This window comes from Aquarana catesbeiana, linkage group LG01, assembly GCF_042186555.1.
Source record: "Aquarana catesbeiana isolate 2022-GZ linkage group LG01, ASM4218655v1, whole genome shotgun sequence".
Classification (NCBI taxonomy): domain Eukaryota; kingdom Metazoa; phylum Chordata; class Amphibia; order Anura; family Ranidae; genus Aquarana; species Aquarana catesbeiana.
The window spans coordinates 238,861,012-238,877,610 of NC_133324.1; the positions used below are offsets into that span (position 1 = coordinate 238,861,012).

General features: G+C 42.8%; 1 protein-coding gene across 1 annotated transcript in view; it reads right to left on the reverse strand.

The window, feature by feature from the left end:
* Positions 1-16,599, reverse strand: part of BRAP (BRCA1 associated protein) — an 87,585-nt gene that overhangs the window by 46,642 nt on the left and 24,344 nt on the right. Inside the window, exons 4-6 of the mRNA XM_073626253.1 lie at positions 14,166-14,355; positions 4,817-4,930; positions 2,211-2,359 (exon numbers count right to left, since the gene is read on the reverse strand). Coding sequence (XP_073482354.1) covers positions 2,211-2,359; positions 4,817-4,930; positions 14,166-14,355 — 453 coding nt within the window. The remainder of the gene's footprint in view (positions 1-2,210; positions 2,360-4,816; positions 4,931-14,165; positions 14,356-16,599) is intronic.

Consider the following 16,599-nt stretch of genomic DNA (forward strand, 5'->3'; position numbering starts at 1 on the left):
TTCATGTGTGGCCTCACATTTCATTGCAAGAAACTAAATATGCACCTTAATAAATGTGTAGTGTGCAGATCTTTTTAAAGGATAAGTTTACATTTAATGACATGTTACATGTGAAACATGTAAGATGTTACTAAGGCACCTACCTGCACCCCAAACTGATCCCCTATTGTGACTGGGGGCAGGGGATCCTCTCCCAGCACCCTCGGTCGCAATTCAAAAAACAGCACGGCCATGCAGCCGCATCATTCATTCACAGAATTAACAAACTAAAAGTACTGACTGCGGCAGAGGGCTTGTAGTTCTCAACGAACTGCGAGGGCGCTCGTGAGACTTCCTGGAATTCAGTAACTGCCTGTCTCTACAAGAGTACGGGCAGACAGCTGTACTGACAGTATGCAGGAGCCTGCCATTGCACCCGCAATGTGATTGCAGGTGCAATGCTCTGCAGGCTACTAAGAAAAAAAAAATGAATGTGCATTTTGTTACCTGCCAAAAATGTGCATTTATTTTTTTTCTAAACGTGAACTCATCTTTCTGTCAACATGGAGGCTACCACTGCAGAGCACTGAAGTATGTAGATCAGGACTTTTGACTTCCCTGTAACTTTCCTGATTTGTATATCAATTGGTCAGTGACTTAAAAGGTGATAAAGCTAGAGGGTCAGAATTTACATCCCACACATTTTTATGACAGGTTTATTTTAACCAAACATTTAGAACTATTTATAGGTATTTCCTGTAAAGTACAACTGCCTAGGTTTCAACCAGTACAAGTTTTATAAGTGACTCTGTTGACAGACAAGACAGAAAATGAAAAAAATCATCTTCATTTGCAGTACCATAGCAACACATGCCCAATAAAGCTATATATTCTCTCTCAAGAATATGGATTATTGATATACTATTTATCAGATATCTTCCTTAAGCCGGCCATAGACTGTTCAAATCTGGGGCGGTTCAGCAGGAACTGGGCAAGATTTGAACCATGTTTGAGCAGGCTGAATGTACTCAAGTTAAATCGATCAACTTGGGTGCAACTAGCATGTTGGATTTTACATGCGATTATTGCTAGCGGCTATTATAGTCGATACTAACAACAATCAATGTGTTCTGCCGGCAGGGATGGCCCCCCCGCCGGGAGAACACAATGGCTCCACGGAAAGAATTCCCTCCCCATCAACAATGACTGACCCGTGGTTGCAGGAAAGAAAATCACTTTGTCTATAGGAGGGCTTAATTAATGTGTGCTACAGCTCCTCTAAGAAAAATCACAAAGGTCTTGCTCAACATTTATTAGTAGGACAATTTATGCCATATTCACACCCAGCAATTTTGTAGTTCCAAAGCTCCAAAAATGCTAAACATCCAATATCCCATGGTTTTTAATTGCACCTATTCCCATCTGAGCGTAGTGTCACTTGAAGCTCGAAAAAAAAAGTACACGAGCTTCTGTTGAGCTACAATGGGAGCACCTGAAAAATGTGTGAAAATGCACACATTGTACGTTTTTTCCCCCTAGTAACTAGTTTTACATTGGCTAAAAGTAATAAAACCCCTTAAGCCTCAGACATCAAAAATGCACAAACACACCTTCACAAATGCTAATATGAAAAAAGCCTGCAAAACGCAACCCTAGCACTTGCTCATCTTGGGTTGGGGGTGGATATGGATTGGCTGAAACCTTTGCTGGCCTCTAATTCTCAAAGACTCATGTGACGGGATCTCCCTCTGGACTATTCAACATTACCCTTTTCTCCTCAAAAAAAAAAAAAAAAAAAATCATTCTACACAGAGCAAAAAAAAAAAACCACAAAAACAATCCTACAAGAAGTGGGACTCCCCTCCCCACATAAGGAGACATAAGGAGGCACAAAATGTTCCCAGTCAACCTGCTTCACAAAAAACTGTATACGTTTTCTATAGAAAATTCCAATGGGGGGAAAAAAAAAACCCTGTAGCTACGACAGTGCAAAAATACAAGCTGTAATAAAATAAAAATAAAAGAAAAGTGTTTTTTTCTCTTTTTGAAAGGAGAAATAAATTTGCTTTACCACTGTCTCACTGTTGCCAGCACTAACCAATCAGCCTACAGTTGTCATTTTGCTTAAAAGAAAGGCAGCATAAAATTAGATACAAAGGGCAACTGTTCTATTTTCTGTGCTCCAGTTTGTTTAATTAAATCAGTCAGATTAGATAGATAAAATCACCTACGTGGTGTCATCCCAGCGTTGCAAACATTGGCTGTGGAAGCTGTGATTGCACAGCGTTGTCAGAATACCATTTACAGACTCATCCATCCTCTCCAGGCACACAGTGCACTTAGGAAGCTCCGTCAGATCCATCACTGGCAGACTGGCACCCTGAAATTGACATTTCAATGAACTTTAAAATTTACTAAAAAACTCAAGGCCAGTCAGAAGCAAAAAATAACGGTTATAAAATATTCAACTCTTTATGGTTTCCACAGCAGCAAGGACATTAAAAACAAGATTTATAAATTAACAATGAAGGACTCTTTTCAGTATTACCATTTAGTATCAGAACGTATTCTGTGTGTGCAGTTGGCAATCAGATAAAAGACCAGGATCTGTCACTTTTTGTCCCCCTCTAAATACAAACAATCCCTTACAATTCAACTGCTGAATGCAGCCAAAACACCTATCCCAAGATACTGGAGACCCACCAAGACCCCGGGACTTTCTGAATGGCTCCAGGTGGGAGATCAGGTGGGAGACATGGAAGAGCTGGTGCACACGAACAATGAAACTACATCCTCATATCTCTCTACATGGACAAAATGGTTCCTGTTTAAGGATTCAGATCTTTACAAACATCACCGCCCCCCCCTTGAAAGATCTGTCCTGGGTCTCGGCCTCCCATTGATCTAGGAGGCCTTCTTTCTGTTTCAAAAGATCACCTGTTGAGCCGGACAACATTCCCCGGGAGTCGCCCCCTACGTTCCTTTTCCACACCCTCTCTCCCCCTCCCCCCTTTTTTTCTCCCCCTCCCCCCAGGATCCTGCTTTGGCCATTAGCAATCATTTTTCACAGCCAATGAGTACGAGCGGGTGGGGCTGAGCTGTGGCTCTGTGTCTGAGTGGACACAGAGCAGTGTAGAGCTGCACGATTCTGGGAAAAATGAGAATCACGATTCTTTTGCTTAGAATAAAGATCACGATTCTCAAAAAAAAAAAAAAAATTTATTTTAAAGATTTACAACTTCTGATTGACTGATTCAGCAGGAATCTTTAAGCTGCTGTGACTTGTAAGTTGCTGTTCACTGTCCCTGTCAGACACACCAATGACAAGCTCATGAGCCCTTTAAAAAGGAACACAAACAGCTGAAAATGCTGAGGCTTATGTCAGTGTGATATATCCTCACAGATTATATGAGAGCCAGCTGAGAATGTAGAGGACAGAGATCAGACCAACATTTACAGGTGGATCATAAACATATCTATATGCATCGCTTCGTATTACCTAAAGCCTGCTTCTGTGAAGTGTGATGGAGAGTGTGCACACTGCGCAGTCACTGCAGTGTTTCCCAGCTCTCCAACTAAGAGACAGCGTGGTTCCGCCCACGCACAGGCATCCACCGCAGCGCATCACTCTCTGCTCTGCTGACAACCGACGCTGACATCAGTTCCAATATCGACGCCATTAGCGTTCCACACTGGTTTCCGATGGCTTCTCCTCCGGTCCCTCCTGTCCAGGCTACATCCCAAAAAATAGAGGTAATCCAGGCTGAAGATCGCGAGGGGGTGGGGTTTGTGAATCGAGATCGCGATTCTATGTACGATTAATTGTGCAGCTCTAGAGCAATGGCTCGGCTCGGGTGCCCCCATAGCAACCTGCTTGTTGTGGGGGCACATGGCAGAAGGGAGGGACCCGAGAAGAGGACGATCTGGGCTACTCTGTGTAAAACCACTGTAAGTATAACATGTTTGTTTTTTAAACAAAAAAAAAAAAAACAAAAAAAAAAAAAGACTTTATCACTTTAAAACAAAGGCTTTAAAAAAAATATATAATAATAATAATAATAATAATAATAGAAAAAAAAATAATCTGGCACACAGAGTTTTTTCGTTTGCCTTGTCAGAAGTATATGTTCCAAAAATATGCTTTTATTGTTCAACATGTCAAAGAAATGTTATCATCAAGCAATTTCAAGGAGAGGTTTAAAGTTAAAAAACAGGGAGGTTACTACGGTAAGGTTCAACGTGCTGAATCAAATATTCTGTTCACAAAGGGGAAATCAGTTGAAAAGAAAGGGCCTGATTCAAAAAGTTGCAGCAATGCTTAAGGCATGCTAAAGTGCCCCATAAGCAACATCAGGACATTGCTTGAGATGGCACTTTAGTACATTTTGTAAGTGCTTTTCTAGCTAAATTATGGTCATAAAACCAGTTTAACAAGGCAACATATCACACCATCAATACAAAAACAAACATATTCACACAACACATCCATGTGATTTTTTTTATTCTTTCAGGATCAAAAAAAGACTTAATTTGTATACATAATACAATTTTCCTTTAGATTTACCAAAACCATATAATAATATGAGGTCAAACTTAAACGCTTTCAATTTGTATGCAATCAGGCAGGCCCTCGTACTACATAGTTGGAGGTAAACCTAAAAGGAAATCAGCAATAGGAAAGGAAGCCCTAATGATTGCAAACAAAGGAAAAAGAAGTTATAGCTTCATAAATTAAGTCTATTCTCTGTATCTCTGCTACAACTCTGATGTAGCTACAGTTTTAAGCTCATGCTCAAACTGAGCACACATATAAATCATATATACAGAATATACTCACATCTTCAGACTTTAAAACTTCTGCTCTTTCCACATAGACCAGCTGACAAACATCTTCTTCTATAGAGTTGAACTGGCGTCCGTTGCTTTCTATGTAAAAGCTATCTGCCTCTGCCTACAGGCAAGAAGGAAAGAAAAATGTAACTGAGGCATCCAACGTAACATGCAGTCTAATGAGCCGCACAGGTGACTTTAGAAGTGGTGACACAGCTTTGGTCCTGAAGCACCTATGGCATTTGGACCTCTGCAGGTGATCTAACTCACTCAGCACAGAATTTATACACAATGTTTCTCTAGATAAATCTTCTGTCATGTTTTTTTCTCTCCATGCCTGCCACAGTCACATGGAGTGAACATCCTTTGTTGGTCTCTATACATACAATTGGGAGATTTCAGTGTACACTTGTACTGCAATTGTGCCTTTTCAGATCTCATGATATTGTTTCACATGTATTTTTCGTGTATACAACAGATCAACAATTTTGGCCAAAATTAGACAGAACACAAACAAAATTTGTGCATAAAAGATATTTATGCTATATTAAAGCGACTGTAAACGATCACCTTGTAAAAACAACCAATTCAGTTTGAAATAGAAATGAAAGGCAAAACATTTGTGTATAGAGATTAAGTCACAAGAAACAAAAAAAAAAAAAAAAACAACACATAAATACCCTTTTTTTATCAGTGATCACATTCCCTCCGTTCTCAGCTGCATAAAAGCTTGGGGGGGTTGCTGGAGAACTGACCATGGTGTGCTCCCCTGCTTAGTGTGGTCAGTTTTTAATAGAAAAGCAAGGGGACTGGCAGGAACACCGGGGATTTCACAAAAAGTAAGCAACACAAAGAGAACAGGATACTTTCTTATACAAGTAAATGGTACAGCAAACACATATTAGGAATAATAGGATTTTTTTATAACAGCTTACCTGTAAAATCCTTTTCTTTTGAGGTACATCACGGGACACAGAGCCTCAGTAATTACTGATGGGTTATATGGGTATCACTAGGTGATTGGACACTGGCACACCCTAGACAGGAAGTTCAACCCCCTATATAATCCCTACCCTTACTGGGGATACCTCAGTTTTGTAGCAAAGCAATATGTGTATTAGAAGAGGGGTGGGACCTCTGTGTCCCGTGATGTACCTCAAAAGAAAAGGATTTTACAGGTAAGCTGTTATAAAAAAATCCTATTTTCTTTCTCGTACATCACGGGACACAGAGCCTCAGTAATTACTGATGGGATGTCCCAGAGCAATGCTATCTGAGGGGAGGGGAACCACAACAAAGTAGGGTGTAATCATACCTGAGGACCTCGTACCACTGCTTGCAGCACACTACGCCCAAAGGCGATATCCTCATGCCTTCCTACATCCACCTGATAAAATCTGGTGAATGTATGGACTGAAGACCAGGTTGCGGCCTTACAGATTTGAGCCATAGAGACCCGGTGATGCACCGCCCACGAAGCACTAATAGCCCTCGTGGAGTGCGCCTTGATTTGAAAAGGCGGAATTTTCTGTTTCAAACCATAAGCTTGAACAATCACTTGCCGAATCCATTTTGAAATGGTAGACTTTGACGCTGCCTGTCCTCTATTGGGACCTTCTGGCAACACAAACAAAACATCCGTTTTGCGAATTTGAGCAGTTGCTTCCAGATTGGATGTAGTAAGAGCAGTCAAAGCCTAAGAATGTAGTGACCTTTCTTCCGTAGAACAGGGATCTGGAAAAAAGGAAGGCAGAACAATATCTTGGTTTAGATGAAAATCTGAAACCACCTTCGGTAGAAAGCTAGGATGAGGGCACAATACCACTCTATTCTTGTGCATGATTAAATAAGGCTCTTTACAGGAAAGAGTTGCTAATTCTGAAACTCTTCTAGCAGAAGAAATGGCTACCAGAAAAATTAACTTCCTTGTCAACAAGACCAAGGGAATTTGATGTATTGGTTCAAAAGGCTGTTTCTGTAAAACGGACAGAACCAAATTCAAGTCCCAGGGGTTTAGGGGCACCTTAACCGGAGGATTAAGACGTGTTACCCCCTGCATAAAGCTTCGGACCAAAGAATGTGAAGCAAGTGGCCGTTGAAATAATACTGATAAGGCCGAGACCTGGCCCTTGATGGTACTCAAGGCCAGTTTCATTTCTAATCCCATTTGCAGAAAGTCAAGAATTCTACCTATTACATATTTTCTGGGATGCCAACCCCTGGATTCACACCAGGATACATAAGTTTTCCAGATTCTATGATAAATCACTCTGGTAGCTGGCTTCCTTGCATTGATCAATTTAGAAATCACAGGACCTGAACGCCCACGACTCTTCAGAACCTGGGTTTCAATAGCCAAACCATCAAATTTAGCGTTTGTAAGGCAGGATGGAACACTGGACTTTGGGATAACAGGTCTGGACGTGACGGTAGGGTCCACGGGGAACCTGTCATTTTTGCTATATCCGCATACCAAGCTCTCCTCGGCCAAGCTGGGGCCACCAGAAGTACCGACTTCTTTTCCTGCCTGATCCTGTGCAGAAGTCGTGGCAGTAGCAGAATAGGAGGGAATGCATAAATCAGTGAGAACCGATGCCACGGAGTCACCAACGCATCTGTCCCGCATGCAAGAGGATCCTTTGTTCTTGCCACAAACTTGTCGATCTTCTTGTTGAATCTGGATGCAAAGAGATCTACATCCGGAACCCCCCATCTTTGGCATATGGCCAAGAAGACGTCGGGGTGAAGAGACCATTCCCCTGGGACTAACTGCTGGCGACTCAAATAGTCTGCCTGCCAGTTCTCTATCCCCGGAATGAAAATTGCCGATACGCATGGCATATGCTTTTCTGCCCCGACTAAAATCTGGTTCACTTCCCCCTGAGCTGCACGACTCCTGCTGCCTCCTTGGTGATTGATATAAGCCACCGCTGTGGCATTGTCAGACTGGATCCTGACAGGGCAACCCTGTAGCCTGAGAGTCCAGGCCTCTAGGGCTAGATACACGGATCTCCAGAACGTTGATGGGCAAGGTCCTCTCGGTTTTGGACCATCTCCCTTGGACCGATGACTGTTCCAGAACTGCTCCCCAACCCGAAAGGCTGGCATCCGTTGTTACCACTGTCCAGGTAACCGGTAAAAAGGATTTCCCATTTTGCAGATTTTTGGGTATTAACCACCAACTGAGGCTCTGACGCACTGTAGGAGACAGACGCATCGGAAAATCTAACGCCTGCACTTTCTTGTTCCAGGCAGACAGGATACTGTGTTGCAGCAGTCTCGAATGAAACTGAGCTTAGGGAGCCACCATCTTTCCCAGCAGCCTCATACAAAGGCGAATAGAAGGACCCTTCTTTGTCCTGACTACCTGAATCGGTTCCTTTATGGCATGGATCTTTGCCTGAGGTAAAAATACTTTCTTTTGGCTTGTATCTATGACCAGGCTCAAATACTCTAGGTCTTCTTACTGGTTTTAAAGAAGACTTCTCTAAGTTGAGAATCCAACCTAGGTATTCCAAGTAGTTGACTGTGGTGACCAAGTCTGGTCCAGGCAGGCTACCGACCGGTCTATCAAGAGCAGGTCTAGGTATGCTATTACTGTTATACCTTGAGCCCTTAATCTGGCCAGAGGAGGAGCCAAGATCTTTGTAAACACCCGAGGTGCAGTGGCTAGCCTGAAAGGCAGGGCTATAAAGTGAAAGTGGCGTTTTTCTACTTCGAAACACAAGTAGTTTTGATGAGCAGGGAAAAAAGGTACATGCAGGTACGCATCCTTGATGTCTATTGACGCCAGAAGTTCTCCTCCTTGTAGGAGGGAGACTACAGATTGAATTGATTCCATGCGAAAGGACCGAATCTTTAGGAATCAGTTTAGATCCTTTAGATCCAGAATGGGTCTGACATAGAGCTGCACGATTCTGGCCAAAATGAGAATCACAATTTTTTTGCTTAGAATAAAAAGGATCACGATTCTCTCACGATTCGCACGATGTTAAATATTTCACATTATACAAAAAAAAATGGGCTAACTTTCCTGGTTAGTTTTTTTTTTTAATTCATTGCATTTGAAAGACCGCTGCGCAAATACAGTGTGACATAAAATATTGCAACAACCACCATTTTATTCTCTAGGGCAGTGATGGCAAACCTTGGCACCCCAGATGTTTTGGAACTACAATTCCTATGATGCTCATGCACTCTGCAGTGTAGTTGAGTATCATGGGAAATGTAGTTCCAAAACATCTGAAGTGCCAAGGTTCTCTTTCACTGCTCTAGGGTGTCTACTAAAAAAAAAAAAAATTATATTATATATATATATATATATATATATATATATATATATATATATATATATATATATATATATATATAATGTTTGGGGGTTCTAAGTTATTTTCTAGCAAAAAAAAAAAGATTTTAACTTGAAACCAACAAATGTCAGAAAAAGGTTTAGTGTTTAAGTGGTTAAACTTTTTTCACTTACACACACACACACAGTCTATTCCATTGACAAATTGTTACAATGTTTATACTTAGTTCAACTGATAAAGAATGTTTTGATCCTTGGCAGACTGCCCAGTTTTTCTCTTCCTTTCTTTTGACGGCTGTGGCTTCAGAAGAGCAGAGAGAATTCTTTGCATAGAAAGAATTGTGAAACACTTTAGTAAAGATTGTGATAACAATTCTTGACGATTAATTGTGCAGCTCTAGTCTGACATCTCCATTTGGTTTTGGAACCATGAAAAGGTTTGAATAAAACCCCCAATCCCTGCTCTTCCGTGGGAACAACCACAATGACTTTTTGCGACTATAGTCGCTCCAAGGCTAGAAGGAGAGACTTCTTTTTCTCTGGATCTCTGGGGACATTTGATCTGAGGAAACGAGGAGAGGGGAATTCTTGGAACTCTAGTTTGTAACCTAGAGTTACCGTGGAGATCACCCATCAACCATCTGTCCTGGAAATCTTCCTGCCAGAGCCTTGAAAAGGTTGAGCTACTGAACTTGCCAAGGAAAAAAAATTTTTAACAGGAATTCCATCTTTTCATCAGTTGGATCCCTAAGCATCTGAGCATTGTCGACAGGACACCTCACATTTTTGTAAATTTTTCCTCCATAGGATAAAAGTGTTGCAAACGTTTTAGGTGGAAAAAAATGTTTATCTGGGTGATCCCACTCAAAATAAATAAGCTTTTCCAGTAAACTATGAACAGGAAAAGCATGTGTAGTTTGAGGAGGCTTCGGTGAACCCAAAGAAGAGGAGGGTTCTTTAACTGATTCAGGTACGGGTAACTTGAATGTGGAGCGGACCAATCCTACAAGAATTTGCACCAACACCTTCTCATCCTGAGAAGGTGAAGAGGGCCCTTCTCCACTTGATTCCTCAGAAGAGGAATCATTAGTCTCATCCCGATCCTCTGAGAGGGATTCCTTTCCTTTTTCCTAGAGTTCCTCTGCTTGAGGGTCCTGCGTGACAGAGGGAGACCTAGTGCGTTTTCTTCCACTGAGTGAAGATGCAATTAAGGCCATTAGTCTTTCCTCTAATCCATTAATGGTTGGGGAAAAAACCTCCTGCGTAATATATACAGGGGCTGAAGTGCCAGAAGCAGATGCAGCCCCTGACCACGACGGCTCACCCTGGCCAACCATCCCAGGTCCTTCGGGGGGGGGGGGGGGGGGGTGCTGCAGAAGGGGGGTCCTCAGAGCCTGAGGGAGATCTCTTAGAGCCCCTATTTTTGCGGGGTATTTGTACCTCTTCTACCGATAGTGCCAAGCAACAAAGGTAGAGGTACCACAAAAAAAACACTGACTGCTGAGCGATGTAGTTCAGCAACTGCCGCTGCTACCAATAGCAAGTCTGGTGTTTAAGCAAATGCTGCCTGGGAAATGCATGTGTCCCACCTCACATGCGCCATTAGCTCTGTGTCTCTCCATAGGCTGTGTGCACCTGAAAGAGTGCACTTTATAGCCTGTGTAGCCAGCGATGTGGGCGTCTAATCACGCCGGACGTCACATTAATGTTCCGCCCTCCCCTCCTCCGACCACCCCTCCCACTCCCCCCCCCTTCGTTTTTTCAAAAACGCGTGCTTTCCTTTGCGAGCTGAGGCTCCGATCCTCGGGACAAGCATGGAGGGGAGGCTGGGGCAGAGGAGAGAGAAGGGCTGGTGGATGGGAACCTGCCGAAAATGGCGGTGGCGGCGGGTGGTGCGGTATATTACCGCTCCTTACTAAGGCTCATCCCGGCCCCCTAAGCCATGGGGGGAGAATCCCTAATGAAAGAACCCCCCTTACCCATCCTACCTGGAGCCTGGCTGGAGGAGCGTACAGCGCTGACACCGAGACCGATGGAACAGGCATGAAAGGTATGTGCTCTTGACAGCCCCCGGTGGCGACAATAGGCATAGCATACATTTACTTAAAGGAGAAAACCTACTAGAATTAAAAAATCCCTGAGGAGTCTCCCTTACCTCATCCAGCTGCAGGGTTCTGTATACAGACCCAATCTGCACCTCTCACGGTGGGCTCCGTTTGAAAAACCTTCAGAGACTGGGGCTCCCTTCAATAGAAGGATCCGCAGTTCTGGCCCCATAAAGCACCCCACCCCGCCAGGGATATGGCTAAAAAAACCCTAAATAACAAATACTGGATCCTGGGGTCCAGCTCTCTAAAAAGAGAAGAGTTACAGGTAAAACCTTGTTTCTTTGGACACGAGGCCCGGGTACCATCCAATTTGGCCTGGAAAAAGCACTTTGAATGGATCCGGTTGCATGGCTTGCCCCAGTATAGGATATACTGAGGGAGGGATTATATAGGGGGTTGAACTTCCTGTCTAGGGTGTGCCAGTGTCCAATCACCTAGTGATACCCATATAACCCATCAGTAATTACTGAGGCTCTGTGTCCCATGATGTATGAGAAAGAAATGACGTTTTGGGGTAACAAATGCCAAGGGAGCAACGCCAATGACCAATCATGTAATAGAGTGGCTTATGTTATTTTTATATGTTAGGCTCACTTTAAATTAAACCACTATTGGAAATAGTAGAATAGGCTGCCACCACATGCAAAGTGATAGTAGCTTCAGTATTTTGAGTCACTGACTTGATCAGCATGATAGCCAATGCATGCTTAGTCCTAAAGCCAGGGAAGCAAATTTTTTCTGATAGAACGGATGACAGAAAAATTTAAAAAACGCAGGTAGAAGAGCCTGGTCATGTGACCAGCCTTTTTGCCACTTTACAGGGTTCTCTCTGCTGCAGTAATTACAAAGAACTCTGTGGAAAACCACTGGCTCCCTGATGTGGCCTGTATTTTATGAAAGATTTGTGAAATGCAGACCACAGGGTGAACTACCGAAGCGGAAAGCCATTAATATCCACCCTCCTTTATAAATGCCTATGATTTGGACAGAGCATGCAAAGATTAAAACCCTCATTTCTATTGTTTTGTCTGTGTTCAGTTGGGGAGATTTTCCCTCAGTTGCTGTACCAGACACAATTGACAGGAAATACCCTTTTACACAGTTATCGGAATGAGTCTCTATTGGTGGATTTCCCCTCACTTCTCATTGTGACAACTATAAGGCTCAGTTCACACTGCCGCGACCTGAAAGTCACAGGATTTACAGTGCTACTTTGCCAGGCATCTTTAGTGCGACTTTAGCGGGACTTTGAAGCAACTTAAGGGAATTCCTGCGTAATCTTCCTGTAATGTCGGATCCAGATCACATATATTAAGGCTCCATTCACACATGTACGACTCCAAAGTTGAGCTGACTTTGCAGTGCAACTTTGGATAAGTGCAACTCGGATGTTGCATTGTATAACATTCAGTTACGACTTTCATGCAACTTCTGAGGATTAACATTGAAGTCTATGGCCCTCAAGCTGCATAAAAGGAAGACCAAAGTAGTGCATGAACTACTTTTAGGTTGCTGCAACTTTAGGTCTTGGATATATGAATGGTTATCATTGGAAAACATGGGAGATGACTTGTCATGCAACTTTGATGCCTGTGCTTAAAAAAAAAAAAGGAGATTTCTACCTGTTTTAACAGCATCTCCCAGCGATCATGTGACTCCAGGCTCTCTGCTCTCCCTGTCTGATATCTCCAGCGGGCGGGGCCGAGATTCCCCCACTGACGTCAGCCAAGAAGGCAGAGAGGAGAGGAGGAGAGAGCCTTGAGTCATGTGATCACTGGGAGATGCTGTTAAAACAGGTAGAAATCTGCATTTTTTTGTATAAAGCACAGGCACTATGATACAGCTTTTTATCCTACAGAGGGAATGATATAAAAGGTCAGATAATTTTGAGGCAGCAGGGAGAGGAACAGAGCAGCGCTAGAGAGAGCTGACAGGCAGGGATGAGGACAGAGGGAGACACAAAAGAGCTGCAGATAGCTCAGCAGCCCTCATATATCGTGGTCAGCGTACAGAGGTGAGGGTAGAAACTGGCAGCCAGGTATTTTAGGTGTTACAGGGGGCCAAATGTCACAGCACAAGCACTGTGCTGTTATTCATGCTTTATGGGAACAGGATCAATTTTTTTTTTTTATTTGGGCTAACAAACGCTTTAACATCAGGGGCGATCAAAGAGTTAACTGTGTGCCTAGGTTGTGCTTACTCACTGTGGGGAAGGTGCTTTGACTAGAGGAAGGCAAAGATCCGTGTTCCTGCTTAGCAGAAACTTAGGATCAGTGCCTTCCCTTCTGACAGAACAGCAATAATCTGCCTTGTTTACATAGGCAGATTGTCCTTCTGCCTGTGTAATCAGCAGGTTCCAGTGGACATTGAGTCAGTGGCACCCACTTCTGGGCTCCCTCTGCGTATAATCACAGCAGGAGTGGATCACTGGCAGCATGCGCACATACCCCAGACCTGGAAGTGACAGGTCATGTATTAGGTACATAATCTGGTGCAGAGGGGCTGCCCCGCAACAGTATATCTGCAGTGGGCGGTCGGTAAGTGGTTATTTTAATTTATTCCCAGCTCCCTGAGCAGAGAACTTTCCCAATGCTCCGGTGCACTGTCCCTCAATGTCCTCTGTCCTGTCCAATGAAGGGCTCTGTTCTGTTATGTTCTGACGACATCAGAGGACCTTGAACCACTGGAGCCTTGGTGAGAAGAGGCTGTGGGGACCAGTCTAGCAGCATGGAAAAGCCTGTAGGAGTAGAAGATCAGGTAGATAAATCTGCTTTACCAAACCCCCTAGTCAGAAATGAGCATCTATCCCTTATGGTGTGGATACAGCTCCACTGCAGGTCAGAATAGTTAGGTTTCCTGGAGTTCAGCTTCAAAAGGTAGTAACACTTCAGTACTGGTTATCTTTTATAAGGAAATGTAACAAAAAGCAAGAAAACTACCTGGGAACTGAATTTTATGAGAACCATGTACTGATTGGGTGTGGAGTCCCGAATGATTTTCATATGTTCGATAACTTCATTAAACGGGGCCACAAATTTCATCAGATCGTGGCTCGTCATTGCCGCCGGAACGGTAAGAATACAAAGCATTGCGCTGCGTCGGACATCCTCTTTCAGTGAGGTCATCTTACTAGAGAGAAAAGGCATGTATCACTTCTCACATTTAAAATATCATCTGCTGGGTCTTTGTACAAGCTAATAGCAAACATGAAAGTATATTCAAATTTTCAGTAAATTGTTTATTTCACAAAATAAAAAAAGACTGAAATATATTTTGAGGTCATCACACAGGTTCCAAGTAACTATTTAGTGCAAGGGTCTGCCTGATTAGATAAAAACTGTTAGTTCGAGTCCCTATAATACAGTGGTTCTCAACTCCAGTCCTCGGGACCCACCAACAGGCCAGATTTTAAGTATTACCTTGGGGAGTTGCAGACTAGAATACTGCAATCACTGAGCAGCAAGTGATATCACCTGTGATGTATTTCAGCTATCTTGCAAACCTGGCCTGTTGGTGGGTCCTGAGGACTGGAGTTGAGAACCACTGCTATAATACATAGTTTCGTCAAATTTAAGATTGGCACTATAAAGATTGTACAGTCAAATTGCAGTGTATATGTTGAGCTTATTCAAGAGCACTCTCACATTGCCGTAAATTTATATATACCTTATTACAAAACGTAACAGGGTTTTAAAGAGCAACCCAAGAAAAAAAGTCGACATATCAGTGCACTGCTAATGCAAACCAAAGATTCTTTATAATCTGCATAAAAATGTATTTACCTTTATGCGAGTATGACAAACTGCAGCCAGTTTAAGAGACATTATAAGTAGGACTGCTGTCTCTTGACAAGTGAACACTGCAACTTCCCTTGCTAACACCGACAGGGGGAAGGGATTGGAATTTGGACTAGAGTTTTGCAGACATGGATCCTTGGCCAGTCATAATGCAGAGATAGGAATTAATCAATTCCCCAAGGTAAAATTAAAGCATCTCAGCCACTAGGTTGGGGCTACAGAGGTAGTTTCATACAACCTCTCCATATGTGTACATTTAAAAGCAAAGGGATCATCAGAGCTCTGGTTAACTGACAGATCAGCTATGAGCATTGCACTGTAAGATTAAGCATGCCTGTCAATTTCTGGCAGCTAACCAATTAGCTTTTTTCTTGTGTAATGTGATGTCAGCAGATTACTTAGGCCTTTCAGGACACCGTGTCAGCTTCTCAGGTACAGATAATGAAAGCTGGGTATAAAAAAGAAGCACAGCTTAAAATGAAGCATTCCAACACCAGTAACCTAAGATAGAGGGCAGCAAGTTTTGTTTTGTTTGTTTTGTTTGTTTCTAGATTTTCTTGCTCAACTTCACATACATACAAACATACAGTACAGAAAGTCCGTTCATTTTAAACAGAAGCTGTTTTATAGCAGAGCTTTCACAATATTCGCCTACAGAAATTGACTATATTGTAGAACAGCACTGTAGCTCCACTACAACATAGCTGATGAATTAGGTGTGTGAGCTCTTATCAAACCAGGTGGAGCCTGCAAACAGGTGGATTCCAGGGGAAAGGTAAGTATTTATGTAATTTCCTGATTTGGTGCTGCGTGACAAAATTGCTTTAACTGTTTTAGGGAACTACTCTGTCTAAGGGGAAAAAAAAAAAAATTGTAAGCAAGTATGTGTATTGCATTAGAGACACACAGGCTTTGACAGCTGGCGGCCTTCCAAATGACAGCTGACAGCTGTCAATGGAGGTTATAGATTGTAAAGCCATAGTTTTTATTTTATTTTTTTTAATAAGAAACATACTTACCGGCTCTGTGCAATGGTTTTACACAGAGTAGCCCTGATCCTCCTCTTCTGGGGTCTCCTGCTGGCAATCATGACCCCTCCCCCACCATAGCAAACCGCTTGTTATAGGGGCACTCTTGTGGGTTCGCTCCAGAGCTGGCTGTGTGTGTCCATAGATATACACAGCGTGGCTTGGCCCCACCCCCTGCTTCCTCTTCACTGGCTGTGATTTACAGCAGCAGGAGCCATTGGCCTATGTCTCTGAGCCTATAAGGAGGGAGAGGGCAGAGAGAGCCGCTGCTCTTGTACAGCACTGGATCAGGATTGGACTAAGGTAAATATAAGGGGGGCTGGACAAAAGTTCTCTTTTACCTTAATGAAAAGAATGCATTATGGTAAAAAACCTTCAGCATTTAGAACTTCTTTAAAGCTATCGTCTTGTTTTAGTGATTATTATTATTACACAGGATTTATATAGCGCCAACAGTTTTTGCAGTGCTTTACAACATGAGGGCAAACAGTACAGTTACAATACAATTCAAAACAGGAGGAATCAGAGGGCCCTACTCATTATGTTTA